Raw genomic sequence first — 18327 nt, forward strand, 5'->3', positions numbered from 1 at the left:
GAAGCGTATTGAATGTACCATGGACTGCCAAGAAAACAAACAGATTCATCCTAGAGAGGGTTAAACCAGGCTGCTCCTTTGAGGCAAAGATTCTGGGGCTTTGTCTGACATACTTTGGACATGTTGTAAGGAGAGACAGGTCTTTAGAGAGGGACATCATGCTGGGTAGAGTAGAGAGACAGTGCAGGAGGGGAAGACCCTATATGAGGTGGATTGATTCAGTGACTGGGGTACTCAGGATGGGTTTATCAGAGGCAATGCGATTGGCACAGGATAGAGCACAGTTTAGGGCTGTTGAACATAGGGTCGCTGTGAGTCGCAAACGACTCGACGGCACATAACAACAACAACAATCTTGATTGGAGTACAGCCAGAATGGTCTAAACAACTCAAATTTCTTCTGTTCTAATTCCATTGATAAGTAAACTCCTCAGTTGGTGCAAAGCTTACCTTGAGCTATTTAGATACATTCCATTTCTTTGCCAAACTTTACCAGCATCACTAACAAGCATTTCACACATTTCTTAGAAGTTTTTCCTTGGGACCATGCCTGGTATTGTGTCGAGCGTCTTCCTCTCCTTTGCCGACCCTCCACATTTCCCAGTATGATGGCCTTTTCCAGGGACTGTCCCCTCCTAACAACATACCCAAAGTGTGTGAGACAAAGCTTCACCATCCTTGCCTTCAAAGAGCACACCCTGGTTGCACTTTCTCCAAGACAAACCTGTTTATTCTTTTGGCAGTCCATGGGATATTCCATCCTCTTCTCCAGTACCACAGCTCAAAGGCCTTGGTTCTTCTTCTGTCCTCCTTATTCATTGTCCAACCTTCAGGGGCTCAGGAAGTAATTGAAAAGGCCATGATTTGAATCAGGTGCACCTTTGTCCTTAGACTGACAGTGTTGCTCCTGTTCCTGAGCTCCTTGGAGAAGTCCTTGGCAGCAGCTTTTCCATAACAAGGATTTTTGCATTGTCCATACCAGGGAACCAGTCTGCATTCGTTGTGACTCTACAGAAAAGGAAGCCCGGTAGGGGCAGTGTTCTAGGGGCCTGGCTGCGGTTTTGGACTGCTCCACAGGTGACCAGGGTCCCGGTGGTCTTCGAGGTACCTGTTTCCTTCTTCAGGCTGCCAAGCAGAGTAGAACAAGGGGCTAGTTTCTCAGGAAGGAAAGGGCCGGCGGGAAGGAATGGCTTCACTTGTTGAAATCCCTTCCCCACCCTCCCAGCAGATCTGAGAATTCAGGCAGCAGCGACAGGAAGTGAGAACGTTTCCATTTTGCTGCTTGCTGCCGAGCATGGGCTTCTGTGCAGAAAGGACAGGGAGCTAAGCAGCTACACGTCTGTGATATGATTTCAGACGCCCATTAATATTTTAATGTGTTAATATACTCCTCACTGCGTTCTGTCACCAGGCATTACAATGGATGGTTTGCGAAGAATGTCTTCCGGGCAAGAGAGCTGTGTGAGAGGGTGGGCGTGACAGGTGGCAGGGCAGGAGTGTGTGAGGAAGTTTGTCCTGTAGGCTTTTTAAGAACATTGTTACAAATTCCTTCTCTCCCCTGAAGGAGTAGAAATTCCATTTCTGAGTCACCTGGCACACTGGTTTGCATTTTTCACCACCGGCAGCACTCAAACTTTCAAATTCCTCAGGACTTGGGAGAAGGAAGAAAGACTGGTGGAGAGAGCGTGGCAGCAGGGGTGGAGGGGGGTCGGGGGCTCAAAGCAGGTCAGGTGCCACGGGTCCTTGAGGAGACCGGGAGATACAAGTGGTAGGTCAACAGTAATTATATCAAACACAGTGGACAGAAGTGATTGTATAAAACAAAATGTACACAAATGATTATTTAGAAGTGAATGATTGTATAGCTATATAAAAATGTTCATTTAAAAAAAGAGGTATTTGCACTCCCTCTGCGAGAACACGCCGTGGTGGTGCAGTGGTTAAGCACTTGGCTCTGACTGAAAGGTTGACAGTTGAAAAACCATTCAGTGGCCCCGAGGGAGAGAGATTTGGCAATCTGTTCTCACAAAGGTTGTTGTTCATTGCTGTCGAGTCCGAACCAACTTCTACCTGCCCCTCCAGCAGGTTTTCAGAGGCGGGTAATTGCACAGGAGGAGATGGCCCATCTTTCTTCCATGGAGCAGTTGGTGAATTCGAACCACAGGCCTTTAGCTTGGCAGAGCAACTCATTACCATTAGGCCGCAGCCCAGAAAACCCTATGAGATTAGTTGTACTCTGTCATATGGCATCACTGTGAGTCAAACAGACTCAATACTTATCATGTGGCACATGGACACCCCCACCCAGCCCCACCCAGATCCGACTTAGCTTAGACAAACTCATTTCATTGTTGACTTGAGCAATAGCAGTGACTTAGAAACCCAGCAGGTATGGTTTCTAATCCTATGGCTTCTAACACACCAGGTGCGTGACTGTGGAAATGTACTCACCTTCTCAGAGGCCCCGTTTCCTTAGGATAATACTTTCCTTTTTGAGTTGTGTTCGGTTGCCATTATGAACACAACGCGCCTGGCCTCTGGATGAGCTTACATTCCTAGAGGGGGAGAAACCCCATGTATGCAGATAGCCCCGCTTCCTGTTGTATCTGCTGGCATTAGCTGCCCTTGCTTTGGGAAGCAGTAACAGAAGGGAGGAGATGAGAAGCATCAGGGAAGGCAAGTGACTGACTAGGGAAATGCATGGAACGGTGGTTGTTGCTGTTAGGTGCCATCGAGTAGCCACTCTACGTCCTGAGTTTTTGCCATCTTCACAATCTGCTGAGCTTAAGTTAACTCTCTTTTTGTTTTATTTTAAATTTGTGGTTTGTTTTTTGCAAGGAGAGACAGGTCTTTGGAGAGGGACATCTTGCTGGGTAAAGTAGAAGGACAGTGCAGGACGGGAAGACCCTCTATGAGGTGGACTGATTCAGTGGCTGGGGTACTTGGGATGGGTGTATCAGAGGCAATGAGATTGGCACAGGATAGAGCAGGGTTTAGGGCTGTTGTACATAGGGTTGCTATGAGTCGCAAATGACTCGACGGCACATAACAACAACAACATTGGTTTGTTCACAAAGTTCATATACACTGTGGTTTACATTATTATACTTGCTGTCACAATGTCAAGCCCTCTCTTTGAAGATCCTCCTTTCCTTCTCGGACCTTTCTAAGCCTGCTGTCCCCTTCCAGGGACTTGATTGTTCCTCCTGATGACATGTCCAGGGTGTGTTATCCTTGCCTCTGAGGAGCGCCCAGGTTGCACTCCCTCAGCATTCTCTATCAGTCTGAACTCACGGCCATCGGGTCAACCGATCCTCCAGTGGGTTTCTTGGACTGTAAACTGCATGAGAGACTTCCCATCCTCCCCCCAAGGAGTCACTAGTGGATTTGAACCTACAGAGAGGCCTGGCCTTTGGGTCAGCAGTGCAACTCCTTACAGACTACACCACCAGAGCTCCCTAGGAAGGTCCATTAGTTAGCTTCTGTTCTGTTGATGGTGCTTTGCATTCCTGGAAGGTGTAGGGCAAGGCTGGAAGCCCGTGGGTGCTCCCTACTGTTTACCCAGTGCCTGGTCCTCTCCACAGCATGGCAGTTTGCTTTTTCTTGTCTCTCTTAAGCACTCTCTTGATTGTGTTAGACCCACTCAGGAGAAAAAGATCCTTTTTTATTAGCTCAACATCAGCTGAGTAGGAACCTCAAAATCCTTTTGCCATATGTACAGATCTCACATACATCAAGGAGAGGATATGGACAATGTTGTTGTTGATTGCCGTCGATTCGAGCACGACTCATAGTGACCCTATGAACAAAAGACCTGAAGCCTTTCTATAACTATCATCATTTCTCAAAGTTTATAGGGTTTCCAGAGGCATGTGGCTTAGGAAGTGGATGCCACTCCTGCTTCCAACATGTCTTACTCTGGGAGCTCCACCTAATACTGTCCACCATGGGTAACCATTATGGCAATCGACACCCCAGTGGCACAGTGTTCAGCATCATAGCCACTCCAGGTTCCCTCAGCACAGTAAATTGACAGACCAGTGCTGCACCACTGAGAATGCTCCTCTAAATTATAATTTCACTACTTCCGAGAGCTTAACCGACTTTTAAATACAAAGGCCCTTCAGGAGGCCGTGTTGACTCCAAACAAGTGGCTTAAATAAAAAACCACCAAACATTCCACACGACCCTCAACCAAAACAAGAGAGCCCACCAAATGCTGGTCAACTATAAACCAGAGACTCTCAGGCCATAGGCTCATTGTTAGGTAACTCTGGCAAGTCCCAAGTCTATGAACATAGAGAAATGATGATAGTTATAGAACAGGGTTCAGGGCTTTTTTTCATCGAGTCACTATGAGTCTCTATGACAAAAAGAACAGATGAAAGGGAGGAGATGTGGCAGCAGTTATACTCTGAAAGGTGGTGCAAAATAGGAGATGGGGATTGGGGGGCTATCTTAGAACCTCCCTATAGGATCCACATGAGCAAAGGAGAAATCTCCTTACTTGTCCCCATGCCATTTTTCTGAGAACAGAAGCTTGGCTTGCTAGCACTCAGGGCCCAGTTGCGGCTCCACCACAGTAGAATTCTTTAAAAGGAGGCAGACTGAACTGCCTGAGGACACAGGCGGCCTTGCAACGGCAGCTTAGGAATGAGGGGCTTCAAATTTGGTTGAACTGGTTTCCAGAAAAGGAATCCTTTTCCTTTGAGGAAGGAAAATGGAGTGCTTTTCCATGGAAGAGTCACATTCATGCCGGTTTCTCTCCAAGAGACACGTACTAGTTAGTGCTCTGTAACCAAAGGAGCAAAAGAGTTGAGCGTTTTCCTTCCCTTCTCTAAGAGATAAACATTCTCTTGGCAACTGATGAGTGAAACATTCTCCTGCTAATGTGTGGCAGAAATCTGTTAGAGCTGCTAGGCAGATCAAGTAAAACATTTTGGATGGGAAGAGGTGGTGATTTCTCCTCCTGAAGGCTGTCATCGGGAAAGGCTGTCCCAGGCACTAAGACTTGGCTACTCGCAGTGGAACACATGTGCTAGACTTTGCACCCAGGAACCTACACTCTTGAGCAGCCCAGAAACTCAGCATTGGATGGCCCCCTCAGCACAGCAGGAATGTGGTTAGGGCCTCAGCCAGGCAATGCTCAATATAGCAGTAATATTTAACGAGGAAAGATAATCATGCTGAACTTCTTTGCGCACTTATTTCATGTTAGGCTGATTTTGTCTTTAATTAGGAACTGCCTATGACGGAAAAGCAGAGATGGAGGATTAGGGGCTGTAGTCGTAAAGTGCTTGGGAGTCTCTCAAGTCTTAGTCCACCCCTCCTCCAAGTCAAGGGGTGTCAGCTAGACACCAGCGCTCCCAGTCTGTGGTTTCCAGGCACAGTCACAGCCAAGTCTGTTCTTACAGAACCAGAGAGCAGCCTTCCCTAAAGGCAGGAATTCGTGTTTTTCCCTGTGCCGTTTGGCCGCACCTGACACTTGTGCCTGGGTCAGAAGTGCTATTCTTATGAAAGTGGACCATTTCGTCAATGTAGATGGCCATCAGGCCTTGCTTGCCCCCAGCCCCCACCATGTTTCTCATCTCCTGTCGGTCTCACAAACTCCCAAGGAATCAGCAGATCGCATTTTATGTTTCTCAAACTAGTCTGATGGTAAGACTCACCTAGGGGTCACTCGTCAAGGATACATCCCGCCAAATCTCTCTGCTGGAAATTCTGACTCGGGAAGTCTCATTGGAACCCAGGAATGCATTTTGGACTAGCGTTTGTGATGAGTTTTTCTTCTTCAGATTGATAGGGAGATAATGAGCAGGAAGTCAGCTCTTCTATTTGACCTGGTTTTTGAAAGTCATCAAGAGTTAACACAATGCACAGGAGTGAAACACAATGTATAGTAATGATTGTATGCAAACCAATAAAGAATAGCTTAAAAAGAGTTTCTGGAAAGGATAGGCCTGGGTAAGCGCCACTCAGAACCCATTCTATTCTGGGCCGGCCTTTCCACCAGGCTAGCTTGCTGCCCCGTCTCTAAACTGTCATCAGTAGGTGAATTCATGGCCACCTCTGCCCTAATTGGGCAGGAGTTGACCTCTGCATCCAGGGAAAACCTGACTTATTCAGTGCCAGTCACTGAACCAGAATATTCATCTGAGAGAGCTAAACAAAGTCTGTGTTATCGGAACCACCTCCCACCCTCTACTTTCGGAACCACCTCCCACCCTCTACTTTCACTCAAGAGAAAGGAAAAAAAAAAATCTCATCCTGACTGGACCCTTGCCGTCTGAGGTCTGAAGAAGTTGCCTTCTCTGTCAGCCATTCTTCCAAGATTTCCCAAGGCTCAGTGACCCCTGACTGATCAAGCACTTATGATTTCCAAGGAGAGGCTTGAGCTTACAGAGTAGTTCAAGAAAGATAAACGGTTGCCTTTATTTCCTGATTCTTAGACTCCTCCCATAGACATATTCTCCCCTACTCAAGGAGATAGTCCCCGAGTTTGAATTCTTCCTGGAAATTAAACCTTCAGGAAGAATTACACCAAGTCAGAGAGAAGAATCTGCCCTGGAGCTGAAGGTGGGAGACTATAACAGACCTGAGTGGGACAAAGGGCTAAGCGCATGGGATTGTTATGAGTTGGAGTGAACTCAGTGGTAACTACTAACAACAACACGGGGAGGGGTTAGAGCTCTGCGTCCACTGGCCTGATTTGAGGCTCTAAATCTATAATCACTATATGTGTATTTGTTTCCTGTAAGAAAAATAGCACAACCTTGAGACTTAAATTTCTCCTCTCCCAGTTCTGGAGTCCAGAAGACTGAAATCAGTTTCACTGGACTACAGTCAAGGTGTTGACAGAGCTGGCTTCTTCTCAGAGTCCTGCAGGAGAATTGCATCCTTGCTTTTGTCACCTTCCAGAGACTGCCTGCTGGCATCACTTGACTCGCAGCTCCTCCCTTCTTCCATCTTCAAAGCCCAGTATCTTCCATTTTTTTTCTCTCTGTCCCTCTTACCACCTTCTGTCTACCTCTGTCTCCCTCCATGCCCCGCCCCCACAGGGCCACATCAAAGCCCAAACAGAGAATCTGATACACTCGTTACTGTTGTTGTTTGAGCCCACCGAGTCAGAACCAACTTACAGTTGACCCTCAAGAGAGTTTACAGAGGCTGGAGATCACACAGGAGATTGCCCACCTTTCTCCTGCAGAGAAACTGGTAGATTTGAACCACCTGCCTTTGGGTTGATAGTGGGACACCTTACCACCACTTGCTCCCTCTGAGATAGACTCATCTCCGAATCCTTCATTTCATCACATCTTCAAGACCATATACGGCAAGATTCACAGGTTCAAGGGATTATAACAGATATTTTAGGGGGTCATTGTATAGTCAAGTACAATGAATATGACCTTTGTCTCATTGCACTGTTAATATTTATTTCTGTGTCTTCAAATTCAAGAGTGTACTGTAAGAGTCTGGGTACCTAATATTAACGGTATGGTTAGTGTGCAGGAATGGATAGACGGTGGGGGGAGAACTGTCAATCCCGAGTCCTCAGCCTGAAGATAGCCCTTTGGACTTAGCCTTCAGGCTTTTCACTGAAAGGCAGGACCCCTCATCAAGCATGGCTTGCTAGGGCCTTCCCTAGGTTGATGAGCCCCCAGAGAGGGTGAGTGTGAAGGCAGAGGAAGATAGTGGTAGAGGGCTGGTATCCTAAGGTCTCCTATCCTTTGGCTCCAGACAGAAATTGATGAAATTGACATTGTAAATTTCAATCCTTCCCCTATCCCTTCCCTAGCTGGGACTTAATTCTAAATGCGAGCAAAGCAGCCTGAACTTATAGACCACTCAGAGCCCACCCTACCCGCCTCACCCCTGCCCCTTTGGAGTCCAGTGTGAAGACACTGACATCTAACCCTTCGTTTCTCTCTTCTCCCGTGCAGCTGTCTCCAACCTGGACATCGAGAGTAAGCTGAGTGTGTACTACCGAGCACCGTGGCACCAGCAGAGAAACATCTTTCTCCCGGCCACCAGGCCGCCCTGCGTGGAGGAGCTGCACCGCCATGCCCGGCAGAGCCTGCAGGCGCTGCGCAGAGGTGACTGATGCCAGGCAGGGGCAGGGTGGGCTGTGGCCGAGGCTGGGGAGAGAGCTCACAGGTGGTATCCACCACTCATCACTCCCGACACCCCAGATGATATAGCGAGGCCTTTGACGTGCTCGCTTTTCTACCTGGGAATTAAAACCCGTGGCTGATATGATTGCTAACCGAAAGGTTGCTTTGAGCTTCCCTTGCACTCCACGTGGGTATCCTAGTGCTACTGTTCTTGTAAAGATCTGCAGTCTTGGAAACCAAACACTATAGAGCAGTTCTGCTCTGTCTGTCCTGTTTGATTTCTGTGGGTCAGAAATGAGTTGACTTGTTAGGCCTGGAAGCGTAGTCTCTAAGGAGTTGCGCTGCTCACAACAAAGACCCCTCTGGGGAAGAAAGATAGGCAGGCTATTCCTGTGTAATTCACAGCCTCCAAAACCCAATAATGGCTTGTCAGCTATGAGCTGGCACTGACTTAATGGCAGTAAGTTTGAGGGGTTTTTTAAATAGAGAAAACTGAAGATTCCCGGTGAAGCAGTGTTTAAGTATTTGGCTGCTATCTAAAAGGTTGGCAGTTCCGACTCAAGGCCACTCCGCTGGAGAAAGAGGTGGTCGTCTATTTCAGTAAATATTGCGTGTTGGAGAACCTGGGGATATTTAATTTATTAAATGGATTATTAAAAATATGTTGTTGATGATTGCTGTCGTGTCGAGCACAACTCATAGTGACCCTGTGAACAAAAGGCCTGAAGCCTTTCTGTAACTGTCAATATTTAACAAAGTTCGTAGAGTTTCCAGAGGCATGTTGTTTAAGAAGTGGATGCCACTCCTGCTTCCAAATTATTATTTTTATATTTTACATATGACATAAATATAAGGAGTTACCCTGCCAATGCAAAGACACACAGTTCAAATCCACCAGCTGCTGTGAGGGAGAAAGATGCCTGTCTACTCCCATGTGATTTACTGCCTCTGAAAACTCGCTGGCGGGTCAGCTATGGGTCAGTTCCAACTCGGCAGTATACAACAACACATTTATAGAATTTAATAGTGTAGAAAATAATATTTCCTTGACTAATAAATACGTCATTTTAGATAGCATGGTTCACAATCGGAAAAGGAGTGCGTCAGGGATGCATTCTGTCTCCTTAACTTTTCAAGCTGTATGTGCAACATTAGACCATTCGGGAAGTAGGGCTTTCTGAAGAGGAATGTGGCATCAGGATTGGATGAAGACTCTTCAACAACCTGCGTTAAGCAGATGACACAACCCTGCTTACTGAAACTGAAGAGAGCCTGAAACGCTTGCTGCAGAAGGTCAAGGACTGCAGCCTTCAATATGGATTGAAGGTCAACATCAAGAAGACAAAGATTCTCACCACTGGGCCAGTTGGCAGCATCATGATAGATGGAGAAGAGATTGAGGTTGTTAACAATTATAGCTTGCTCAGCTCCACGATCAACACTCTGGGCACCAGCAGTCAGGAAATCAAAGATGGATTGCATTGGGGAAGTCTGTTGTCAGGGACTTCTCCAAAGTGCTAAAGAGTAATAATGTCAGTCTAGGCGCACCTCATCTAGGTTATGGTCTTTACAGTTACTCGCTATGCATCAGAGAGCTGGATAATGACTAAGGATGACAGAAGAAGAATTGATGGCTTTGAGTTGTGGTGCTGGAGAAGAGTACTGAACATACCATGGACTGCTAAGAGAACAAACAAGTCTGCCGTGAAAGGGTGAAACCAAGCTGCTCCTTGGAGGCAAAGATTTTTCAAGCTCCATCTTACATACTTTGGGCACATGGCCATTAGGGGCCAGTCCTTGGAGGAGGACATCATGCTTGGAAGTTTGGAGGGACAGCATAGGAGAGGAAAACCCTGGATGAGATGGACTGACACAATAACTGGGATAAAGGGGGTAGGTGTGCCAGAGTCAGTGAGATCGGCTCAGAATAGGACAGGGTTCAGAGCTACTGCACACAGGGTTGCTATGAGTAGCAGGTGACTCAATGGCACATAACAACCAAATGGTTAATAATGAGAAATTATAAAGGATATTCTTCTATAATCGATGTCCAGGCATAACAAAACTAACAGACATAATGATGCAGTAGTCAGGAGTTTGCAGCCATTGAAATAGGTTTGGTGAAGATAATCAGAAGCCAGGCTGAATAAGCAGAAGGAAATGAAGGAGACAGGGGACAGGAGGACACAGCCTTAACAATGGATATATGTAGCATAGATTAAACATAAGTAACATTAAAAAGTTGGTTTATAATTAAAAGAGAATTAGCCTCTTCTCCATCTTCCCTGTTCCCCTGCAACCACAGCCACAAAGGTGGAGTTTCAGGGGTATGGGTTTCTTAATGCAAAATTCAAGTTGGCATTCTTTTCCAAAAGGAACCCACAGCAGATAAATTGGACTGTCCTTTCTAGAAGAAAGCACAAAAGGATCCAATTGGAAGAAATTCAAAAGAAAAGAACCTGCCGTGCAGATTCCAGCAGCCCTCACTGGTGCATTTCTTGTTGCTGTAATGGCCAAGAGGAATCAAAAGCCTGAAGTTAGAAAGGCTCAACGAGAACAGGCCATCAGGGCTGCCAAGGGAGCAAAAAAGGCTAAACAAGCAGCTCAAAAGACCGCATTGGCTGCTACTATAGCTCCCACAAAAGCAGTGCCTAAGCAAAAATTGTGAACCTGTGAAAGTGTCTGCTCCCCGATTTGGTGGAAAAAGCTAAGCTGGCAGATGAGACTTAAATAAAGATTGAGGTATTTTAAAAAAGAGAGGGAGAGTTAGCTTTGAGTCTCAATTAAGTTCTATGCTTTTCCCCCACAGGGATGTTTGATGGGACATTTGACTATTATGTGTGACTTGAGACACTTCATTGTTTAAGAATATCCTGTACATTGCAGGATGGCTCCTATCCTTAGCTACCACCAATCATTCTAACAACCCAAACCTTCCGCTAGAGGGCTCTTCTGCTACTGCTGAGAACAAGTAATCTAGGCCTGCATCCTCCTCCTGCAGAGAATACCATGAAGGTCTGGGGAGGTTAAGAAATTTGCTCGGGAGCACCCACAGTGGTTTGGTTACCGTGCCAAGACCTAGGTACAGGCCCCCCAACTCCCAGTTCCTTCTCATTGCACAGGAGTACCATTAAAAAGAACATTACACTAGACAAGAGTGTTCCAAGAGACCGCTTTAAAATGTTAAAATGCAAAGATGTCATTTGGAGGGCTGAGGTGTGCCTGACCCAAGCCGTGGTTGTTTCAGTCACCTCAAAACCTGGACCGTGAATAAGCAAGAATGATTGGTGCTTTGAATAATGATGTTGGTAAAGAATACTGGGTGTCTCACAGACTGAATAAACAAAGAATGAGCGCATTTGCCTTTGAAGAGTACAGCCAGACTCCTTAGAAGTGAGGGCAGTGAGACTTGACTTCCTGTTCCTTGCACATGTTCTCAGAAGGGGCCAGGCCGTGGGGAAGGACCCCTTGCTCGGGAAAGTAGAGGGTCAGCAAGAAAATAAGGTAACGGGCAGTGAGATATTCTGACTGAGATAAACTGACTGCAGCTATTCGTCTTTGTCTCTGTAACTGCTGTCAAGTCAGAACCAACTCACAGCTGACCCTCCATTGGGTTTCTAAGGCTATATACATCACAAGGGAGGAGACTGCCCATCTTTCTGCCACCGAGCCATTGGTGGGTACGAACTGCCAGAGAGGCAGGACCTTTGAGTGAGCCGCACAACTCCATACAGACTACAGCACCGGAGGGCCCTTGAACTTCGATGCTGCAGGGCCCCTTAGAGTTTTGCTCTGCTGTACAGTGTTGCTTTGAGAAGACTCACGGGCACCTAACAACAACAACGTAATTTCTTTTACGGTACCAAGAAAGCCCCCCAAAATAGGTGAGAGATACTGACTTTTCTTCAGCTGGTTGCTTTGCAGTGCCTTGGCACCATTCTAATTGGGACGAGGGTGTTAAAAATTAGCATCAGCTTTTTTCGAGCCACCTGCATTGGATATCAGAACTGCCAGTTTTATTGGCTTCGGAATCTTTGCTATGGAAACAGATAATTCCTATATATTCAATTTCTGTGTTCCAAAATTCCATGTCCCTTTCAGACATATTTTGCAAAAGTATTAAAATTTAAATTATTTCAGTGTCATTATTAAGATAGGAAAACAAAATGATAAGTGGTGTTTTCATTTTCTTTTCTCCTACATATGTATGATTTCTGTCTTTCTCCCTACGACTAGTCTATTTCCTTTTTTATTGAAAACTCCAATCTAGTAAGATCGCTTAAGCGACAGTTTCTAAAATGGTTCCCTTGGTTATTAATGACAGACACTGTGATACTGTGAAAATGAAAAGTTCTGATCAATATCCCTTAGAAATATTTGTAGTGATACCTATTAAATCCAGGACACAACCTGTTGCCATTGCAGCTCCCAGAGACCCTGCAGGGGAGAACAGAACTGCCCCATAGAGTTTTCAAAGGGGTACTCTTTACATATCTCTCTTCTGCAAAGCAGCTGGTGAATTCGAGCCACCAACCATTTTAAGCCAAGCCCTTAACCAGTGCTTCCTGATACACTTACTACTCTTTTCAACTGTACAGTCGATGACAAAGTTCTTTAACAAACCTCTTTCCAGAAATACTCTTTTTTTTTAGAGATAAAAAAAATGTATTTATCTATCTTTATAAGACAGTACTAAATATCAAAGAAAGGGGAGGGAAGTGCTGGCTATGTTTTTCTGTACATTCTATTTAAACCACAATCCTGACTCCACCTTTCTAATGACAGTCGCCCAGGAGGAAGGGAAATCTGTTCCTGGGGAGGAACTGGGACCCACACTTCCATCTTGGGACAAGTGTCCTTGGACACAGCAAGCATCTCTTCCTCATCTCTCTCCTCTGCCGCTTCTGTTGTCACCTGAAGCCTATCTGAATCAGAAGAACAAATATGAAAGCTAGCTTGAGCATGCGAACCACAGTTAGGTTTGGATAGACTTGAGATTCTCTCTCCTTAGAATCTGGCACAGAAACGACAAGAACTGTATGTAGTTCATCTGCAGGGATACTGTGGTGGCAAGTCAAATCACACACACGGCAAAGCCTTTGCTACCAGAAATATTCTTTAACACTTTCCCCAGTCCTTTGCAGCCTGGATCAGGTGATCTTCCCATCCTGTTCTGAACATCTTAAAATGAACTGATTAAGGGTCTGGCTTCCACAATTAAGACAAAAGCAACTCAAGGATAAGGACTGTAGCTCACTACATTTTTATTTCCCCAATAAAAAGCCCACTGCGCATGAATCTGACTCATAGTGGGTCCTCAGTGAATGTGGAACTGAAGCAAATACTTCCGAAAACTCGCCAAGCTCTGCAGGACCAGAATAACTACAGAGGAATATGATAATTCTCACTAAAGGCTTTGTCTTATCCCGTCATTAAAGAGCTAGAGCAACATTAGCCCTTTAGACGCAATTATTTTTATCCCTTTATTATTATTAATGTCATCCCTGATTAGAGTTTTAGAGATTCAACCAGACAACATTAAGCCGCTCAGAAGCTATCACATCCCACTGCCTGGTCAGGTTTATCTTTCAGTGACAGAACTAACCAATATCAGTTTTCCTTGAGCTTTCTCCTGGAGCTGAGAGAGAGGCTCAGGGCCTCCTGAGGTTTGGAAGGGAGACAGTGGCGCCAAGTCTTCCCTTCCTTAGTGTGACTTGCTGTGGTTGGCTCAATAGCAAATCTTGGGTGTAGTAGTTTTAATACCACTGTGGAGAGCCATAAACAGGAATTATAGGCATCACAGAATTAAAAACATGCAGTGTAGGATTAAAATTAGAAAGGGACTTTTTTTTTTTTACCCTTGTCCAAGAAACAGTAGTTCAGTAATGTATTCCTCTGAATAATCCACTTCTGCCACCTGGTGGCCGTGAATAACACTGGCCTCACATTCGTCATGGTTTACTCGTCCATTACGGTTTCCACTGCAAGTCAAAAGGCTGGCAATGACAGGTGGTCACCTCCTATAAAAATGTGCAGCCTCAGGTATTCAATGGAGCGTCACCATGAGTCAGAATTAGGAGTGAATTTCGCTTGGGGGTTTTATACGATTCCACAAACAAGCTCTGGAGCCCTAGTGATCAAGCACTTGATCAGATGTTCAAAGCCACCAGATGTTCTGCGGGAGAAAGATGTGGCTGTCTACTTCCTTAAAGCCTACAGCTTTGGAAATCTTATGGGGCATTTCTGCTCCATCCTGTAGGGTCACTCTGAGTTGGAATCTACTGAATAGCAATGGGTGTGATTTTGGAGGGTTGTGTTTGTTTTTTTGTTTCTTTGATTGGGGTTTGGTTTGAGTCCTCAGTAGATTCCACTGTGAACATCTCCATTTAGACAGCTGGGAAAGGCTGGTTTCCACCAGAAATATTGAAACGCGGACATGCGAGCTGGGATGGTAGCAGCTTTGTGGTCCTTTCAGAAGTAAGGCTCCACAGAAGGCTCCAGGAGCCTGAGATTAGACACTGGACACTGGCTGCCTTCAAGAACTTCTCAGTAGCACGCCCAACTGTATTTAGGGCCATCATTCAAAGAACAATCAGATCTAGTTCCTGCCCATGAGGAAGCCCTTGTCTAGTGAGCGAGGCACAAGTAACCAGGTAATTTTAATACAGTGGTACGGAAGCACAGAGGAAAGGTATTTAAACATGGCATGAAACTTCAGGGAAGGCTCCCTGAAGGAAGTAGCACTGAAATGGATTCCAAGTTATTTAAAATCCAATTCCTTTCCTTTCTCTGTCTTTCTTTTTTAAAAAAATTTTTAAAAAAAATTAATTTTGATGTAACTTTACAGAGATTTTAGATTTCCATACATTCATGGTTGCATTTTTCTCCCTGCCCACCCCAACCCCCGAGTTCGCTCTTCTCTTTGAAAAATAAAAGAAAAATTCCTTCATTGGTATAGAATCCCCCTCCTGCCCCGAGTACACTCCACTACATAACCTTCATTCTGGACTTTTGTGATAACCATAATACCCAGTCATATATCGCTGTCAAACAGTTCTCTCCTTCATCTGTTTCAATGCAGTATACATAATTTAGCCAGTTTTTCTCAGTCTCCACCCAACCCTGATGTCAGTCCTGTTCTACAACAGTGCCACCATGCAGTATTTGTCCTTTTGTGACTGAGATATTTCACTCAGCATAATATCCTCCAGGGTTACCCATTTTGAATAATATTGCATGAGTTCCTTATTTTTCCAATACAGTGTAATATTCCATTTTGTGAATATACCAGAGCTTCTCTACCGTTCGTTTGTTGATGGACACTTAGGTTGTTTCCAACTCTTTGCTATGGATGTGCATATATCTGTCTTAGTGGTAGTTATGGTTTCTTTAGGGTATATTCCCAGTAATGGAATTGCTGGGTCAAATGGTATTTCTTTTTTTTTTTTTTTAGTTTTTTAATTATTATTAATTTTAATGAAACTTTACAGAGACTGAGGATTTCTATTCAGTCATTGTTGCACTTTTTTCCCTGCTCACCCGTCCCTCCCCCCAATTTGCTCTTCTCTTTGAAAAGGAAAAGAAAAATTCCTTAATTGTCATACAGTCTCTCCCCCCCAAGTCCACTCCACGATGCAGCCTTCTTTCTGGACTCCTGTCATGACAATAATACCTAATCACATACCCTTTTAAAAAGTACTCTCCCTCATCTGTTTTAGTGCAGTATACATTATTTATCCCATCTTTCTCAGTCTCCCCCCAACCCCGGTGTCAGTCCTGTTTTACAACAATGGCACCATGTAGTATTTGTCCTTTTGTGACTGAGATACTTCAATCAGCATAATATCCTCCAGGGTCACCCATTTTTAATAATATTGCATGAGTTCCTTGTTTTACAATGCAGTGTAGTATTCCATTGTGTGAATATACCACAGCTTATCTATCCATTCACTTGTTGATGGACACTTAGATTGTTTCCAAATCCTTGCTATTGTGAACAAAGCCACGATAAACATGGGTGTGCATATATCTGCTTGGGTGGCAGTTCTGGTCTCTTTGGGGTATATTCCCATTAGTGGAATTGCAGGGTCAAATGGTATCTCTATTTGCAACTTTTTGAGAAAGCGCCACTCCGCCTTCCACAGTGATTGCACCATTTTACACTCCCACCAACAGTGAATAAGAGTTCTAGTTTCTCCGCAACCTCGCCAGCATTTGTTGTTTGCTGCTCTGTTAAATTTTGCTATTCTTACTGAGCTTGGATGATATCTCACAGTTGTTTTGATTTGCATCTCTCTTAGAGCTAGGGATTTTGAACAGTTCTTCATGTGTTTGTTGGCCATCTGAATGTCTTCTTTGGTGAAGTGTCTGTTCATGTCCTGGGCCCATTTTTCAATTGTGTTATTTACCTTTAACTTGTGGTTCTCCGTCTTTCTTGGCAATTCTTTAGTGCATAAAGTTAATAATGCATTTACATGTGGCCATTGTCCTTACATGTGTGTAAGACAGGGAGAGATTAATAAGTGACTTATTTTTACATTTCCAGGCAGAGATTTACATTAACTTGGTCCAGTGACATAGGGACTGAGATACTACTGTTTTCAGATTCTAGTGGACCAATGTCCCACCAGCATACACTCACACACTTACACTTATTTTTAGTGAGCTACTAACCTAGCCTGTCCATCCTTCGCTTGCACAAATTGTTTGAGACGTGTGGGAAACAAGTTGTTCAATGGGAAACAGATTGAGTTGGTGTTTCCCTTCTGACTCCTCACTTCCTTTCACCTCGTCTTAACCGTGGCACCTGTATCCTGTTCTTCGACACATTTTTAAGAAGACCAAAGCTTCCCCCCCCCGCCTGTTTAGAAGAGCTCACTGTGTGCTTGCAAAGCAAAATGAAGGGGGCGCTGGAAGTAGATGATAGGGTGGCATCTTGACAAGGAAGACATTTGTTTCAGAAAGTGACCCAAAGTCAGGCTAAGATTAGACACTGGAAACTGGCTGCCTTCAAGAACTTTTCAGTAGCACACCCAGCTGTATTTAGGGCCATCATTCAAAGATCAAATCTAGTTCCTGACCATAAGGAAGTCCTAATCTAGTGAGGGAGATACAAGTAACCAGGTAATTTTAATACAGTGATATGGAAGCACAGAGTGTGTAAGGCATGGAGAGTAATTGGGAGCACGTGCTCAGTTCCTGCACACTGAATGTAGCAAAGAGGAAAGGGGCCAGCATTTGGGAGACAAGAACAACCTCAGGAAGGAATGAACAGCAAGGACACTGACAACACAGGAGATGGAGGAGCAGGGAATGGCAGACTTCAGCAGAAGCATTCATTCATTCATTCACTCAGCAAATATTACGAGATCTCACAAAGGCACAGGTACTGCAGGGCTCTGGGACCGAAAGCTGAACACTCAGTCTCTGTCCTCTCAGAGCTGACTTCCAGTGGAAGAGGTAGAACATTGAGATGGGTCATTATTTTCATCAATATAATGAAATGGAGCTTGGAAGTTGTGGGGGCTTTGGAGAAGGGGCAGCTGACCTCACCTGAGTGGGTCAATGTAGAAGGTTGTTTGCTAGCATGGGTAAAAAAAAAATAGTGTCTTATGAGCTGCCAGATATTCTGGCTTGTAGTTTATGTTGTTGCTTTTAGGTGCCACTGAGTTGGGTATGATTCAGAGTGGCCCTATGACAGATTTGAACCGTGTCCTGTCCTGAGCCATGTTTATAATCTCTGACACACTTGAACCCTTCCTGCAGTCACTGTTGTCAGTCCACTTGGTTGAGAGTCTTCCTCTCTTTAGCTAATCTTCATCTTCCCAAGTGTGATGTCCCTGTCCAAGGAATAGCTTCACCTAGTAACATGCCTAGAGTATGTGAGACAAAGCTTTTATCACCTTTGCCTCCAGGGAGCAGCAGTCTATACCTTCTTTGTTCTTTTGGCAGTCCATGGGATATTCAGTACTCTTCTCCAATACCAATGTTCAAATAATTAGAATGTCATAAGAATATAACATGGAGAACATAGTGAAATTGTCAAGGATTTACTTTCACTTGGATCCACAAGCAATGTTCATAGATATAGCAGTCAAGAAATCAAATGATGTATTGTAAAAGACCTCTCTCAGGTGTTCAAAAGCAAAGGTACCACATTGAGAACTAAGGTGCATCTGATCCAAGACAACAGTATTTTTTTTAATTTATTATT

The 18327-nt window shown here is 44.8% G+C and overlaps 1 protein-coding gene across 1 annotated transcript in view; it reads left to right on the top strand.

Annotated features, from left to right (window-relative positions):
- The window catches only part of NHS (Nance-Horan syndrome (congenital cataracts and dental anomalies)), a 386812-nt gene that overhangs the window by 321362 nt on the left and 47123 nt on the right, over window positions 1-18327 (top strand). The window contains exon 3 of the mRNA XM_006892433.1: window positions 7944-8096. Within this exon, the coding sequence (XP_006892495.1) occupies window positions 7944-8096 (153 nt within the window). The remainder of the gene's footprint in view (window positions 1-7943; window positions 8097-18327) is intronic.

The sequence above is a fragment of the Elephantulus edwardii genome, unplaced genomic scaffold (genome assembly GCF_000299155.1).
Source record: "Elephantulus edwardii isolate Elephantulus edwardi_28Jun2011 unplaced genomic scaffold, EleEdw1.0 scaffold00115, whole genome shotgun sequence".
Lineage (NCBI taxonomy): Eukaryota > Metazoa > Chordata > Mammalia > Macroscelidea > Macroscelididae > Elephantulus > Elephantulus edwardii.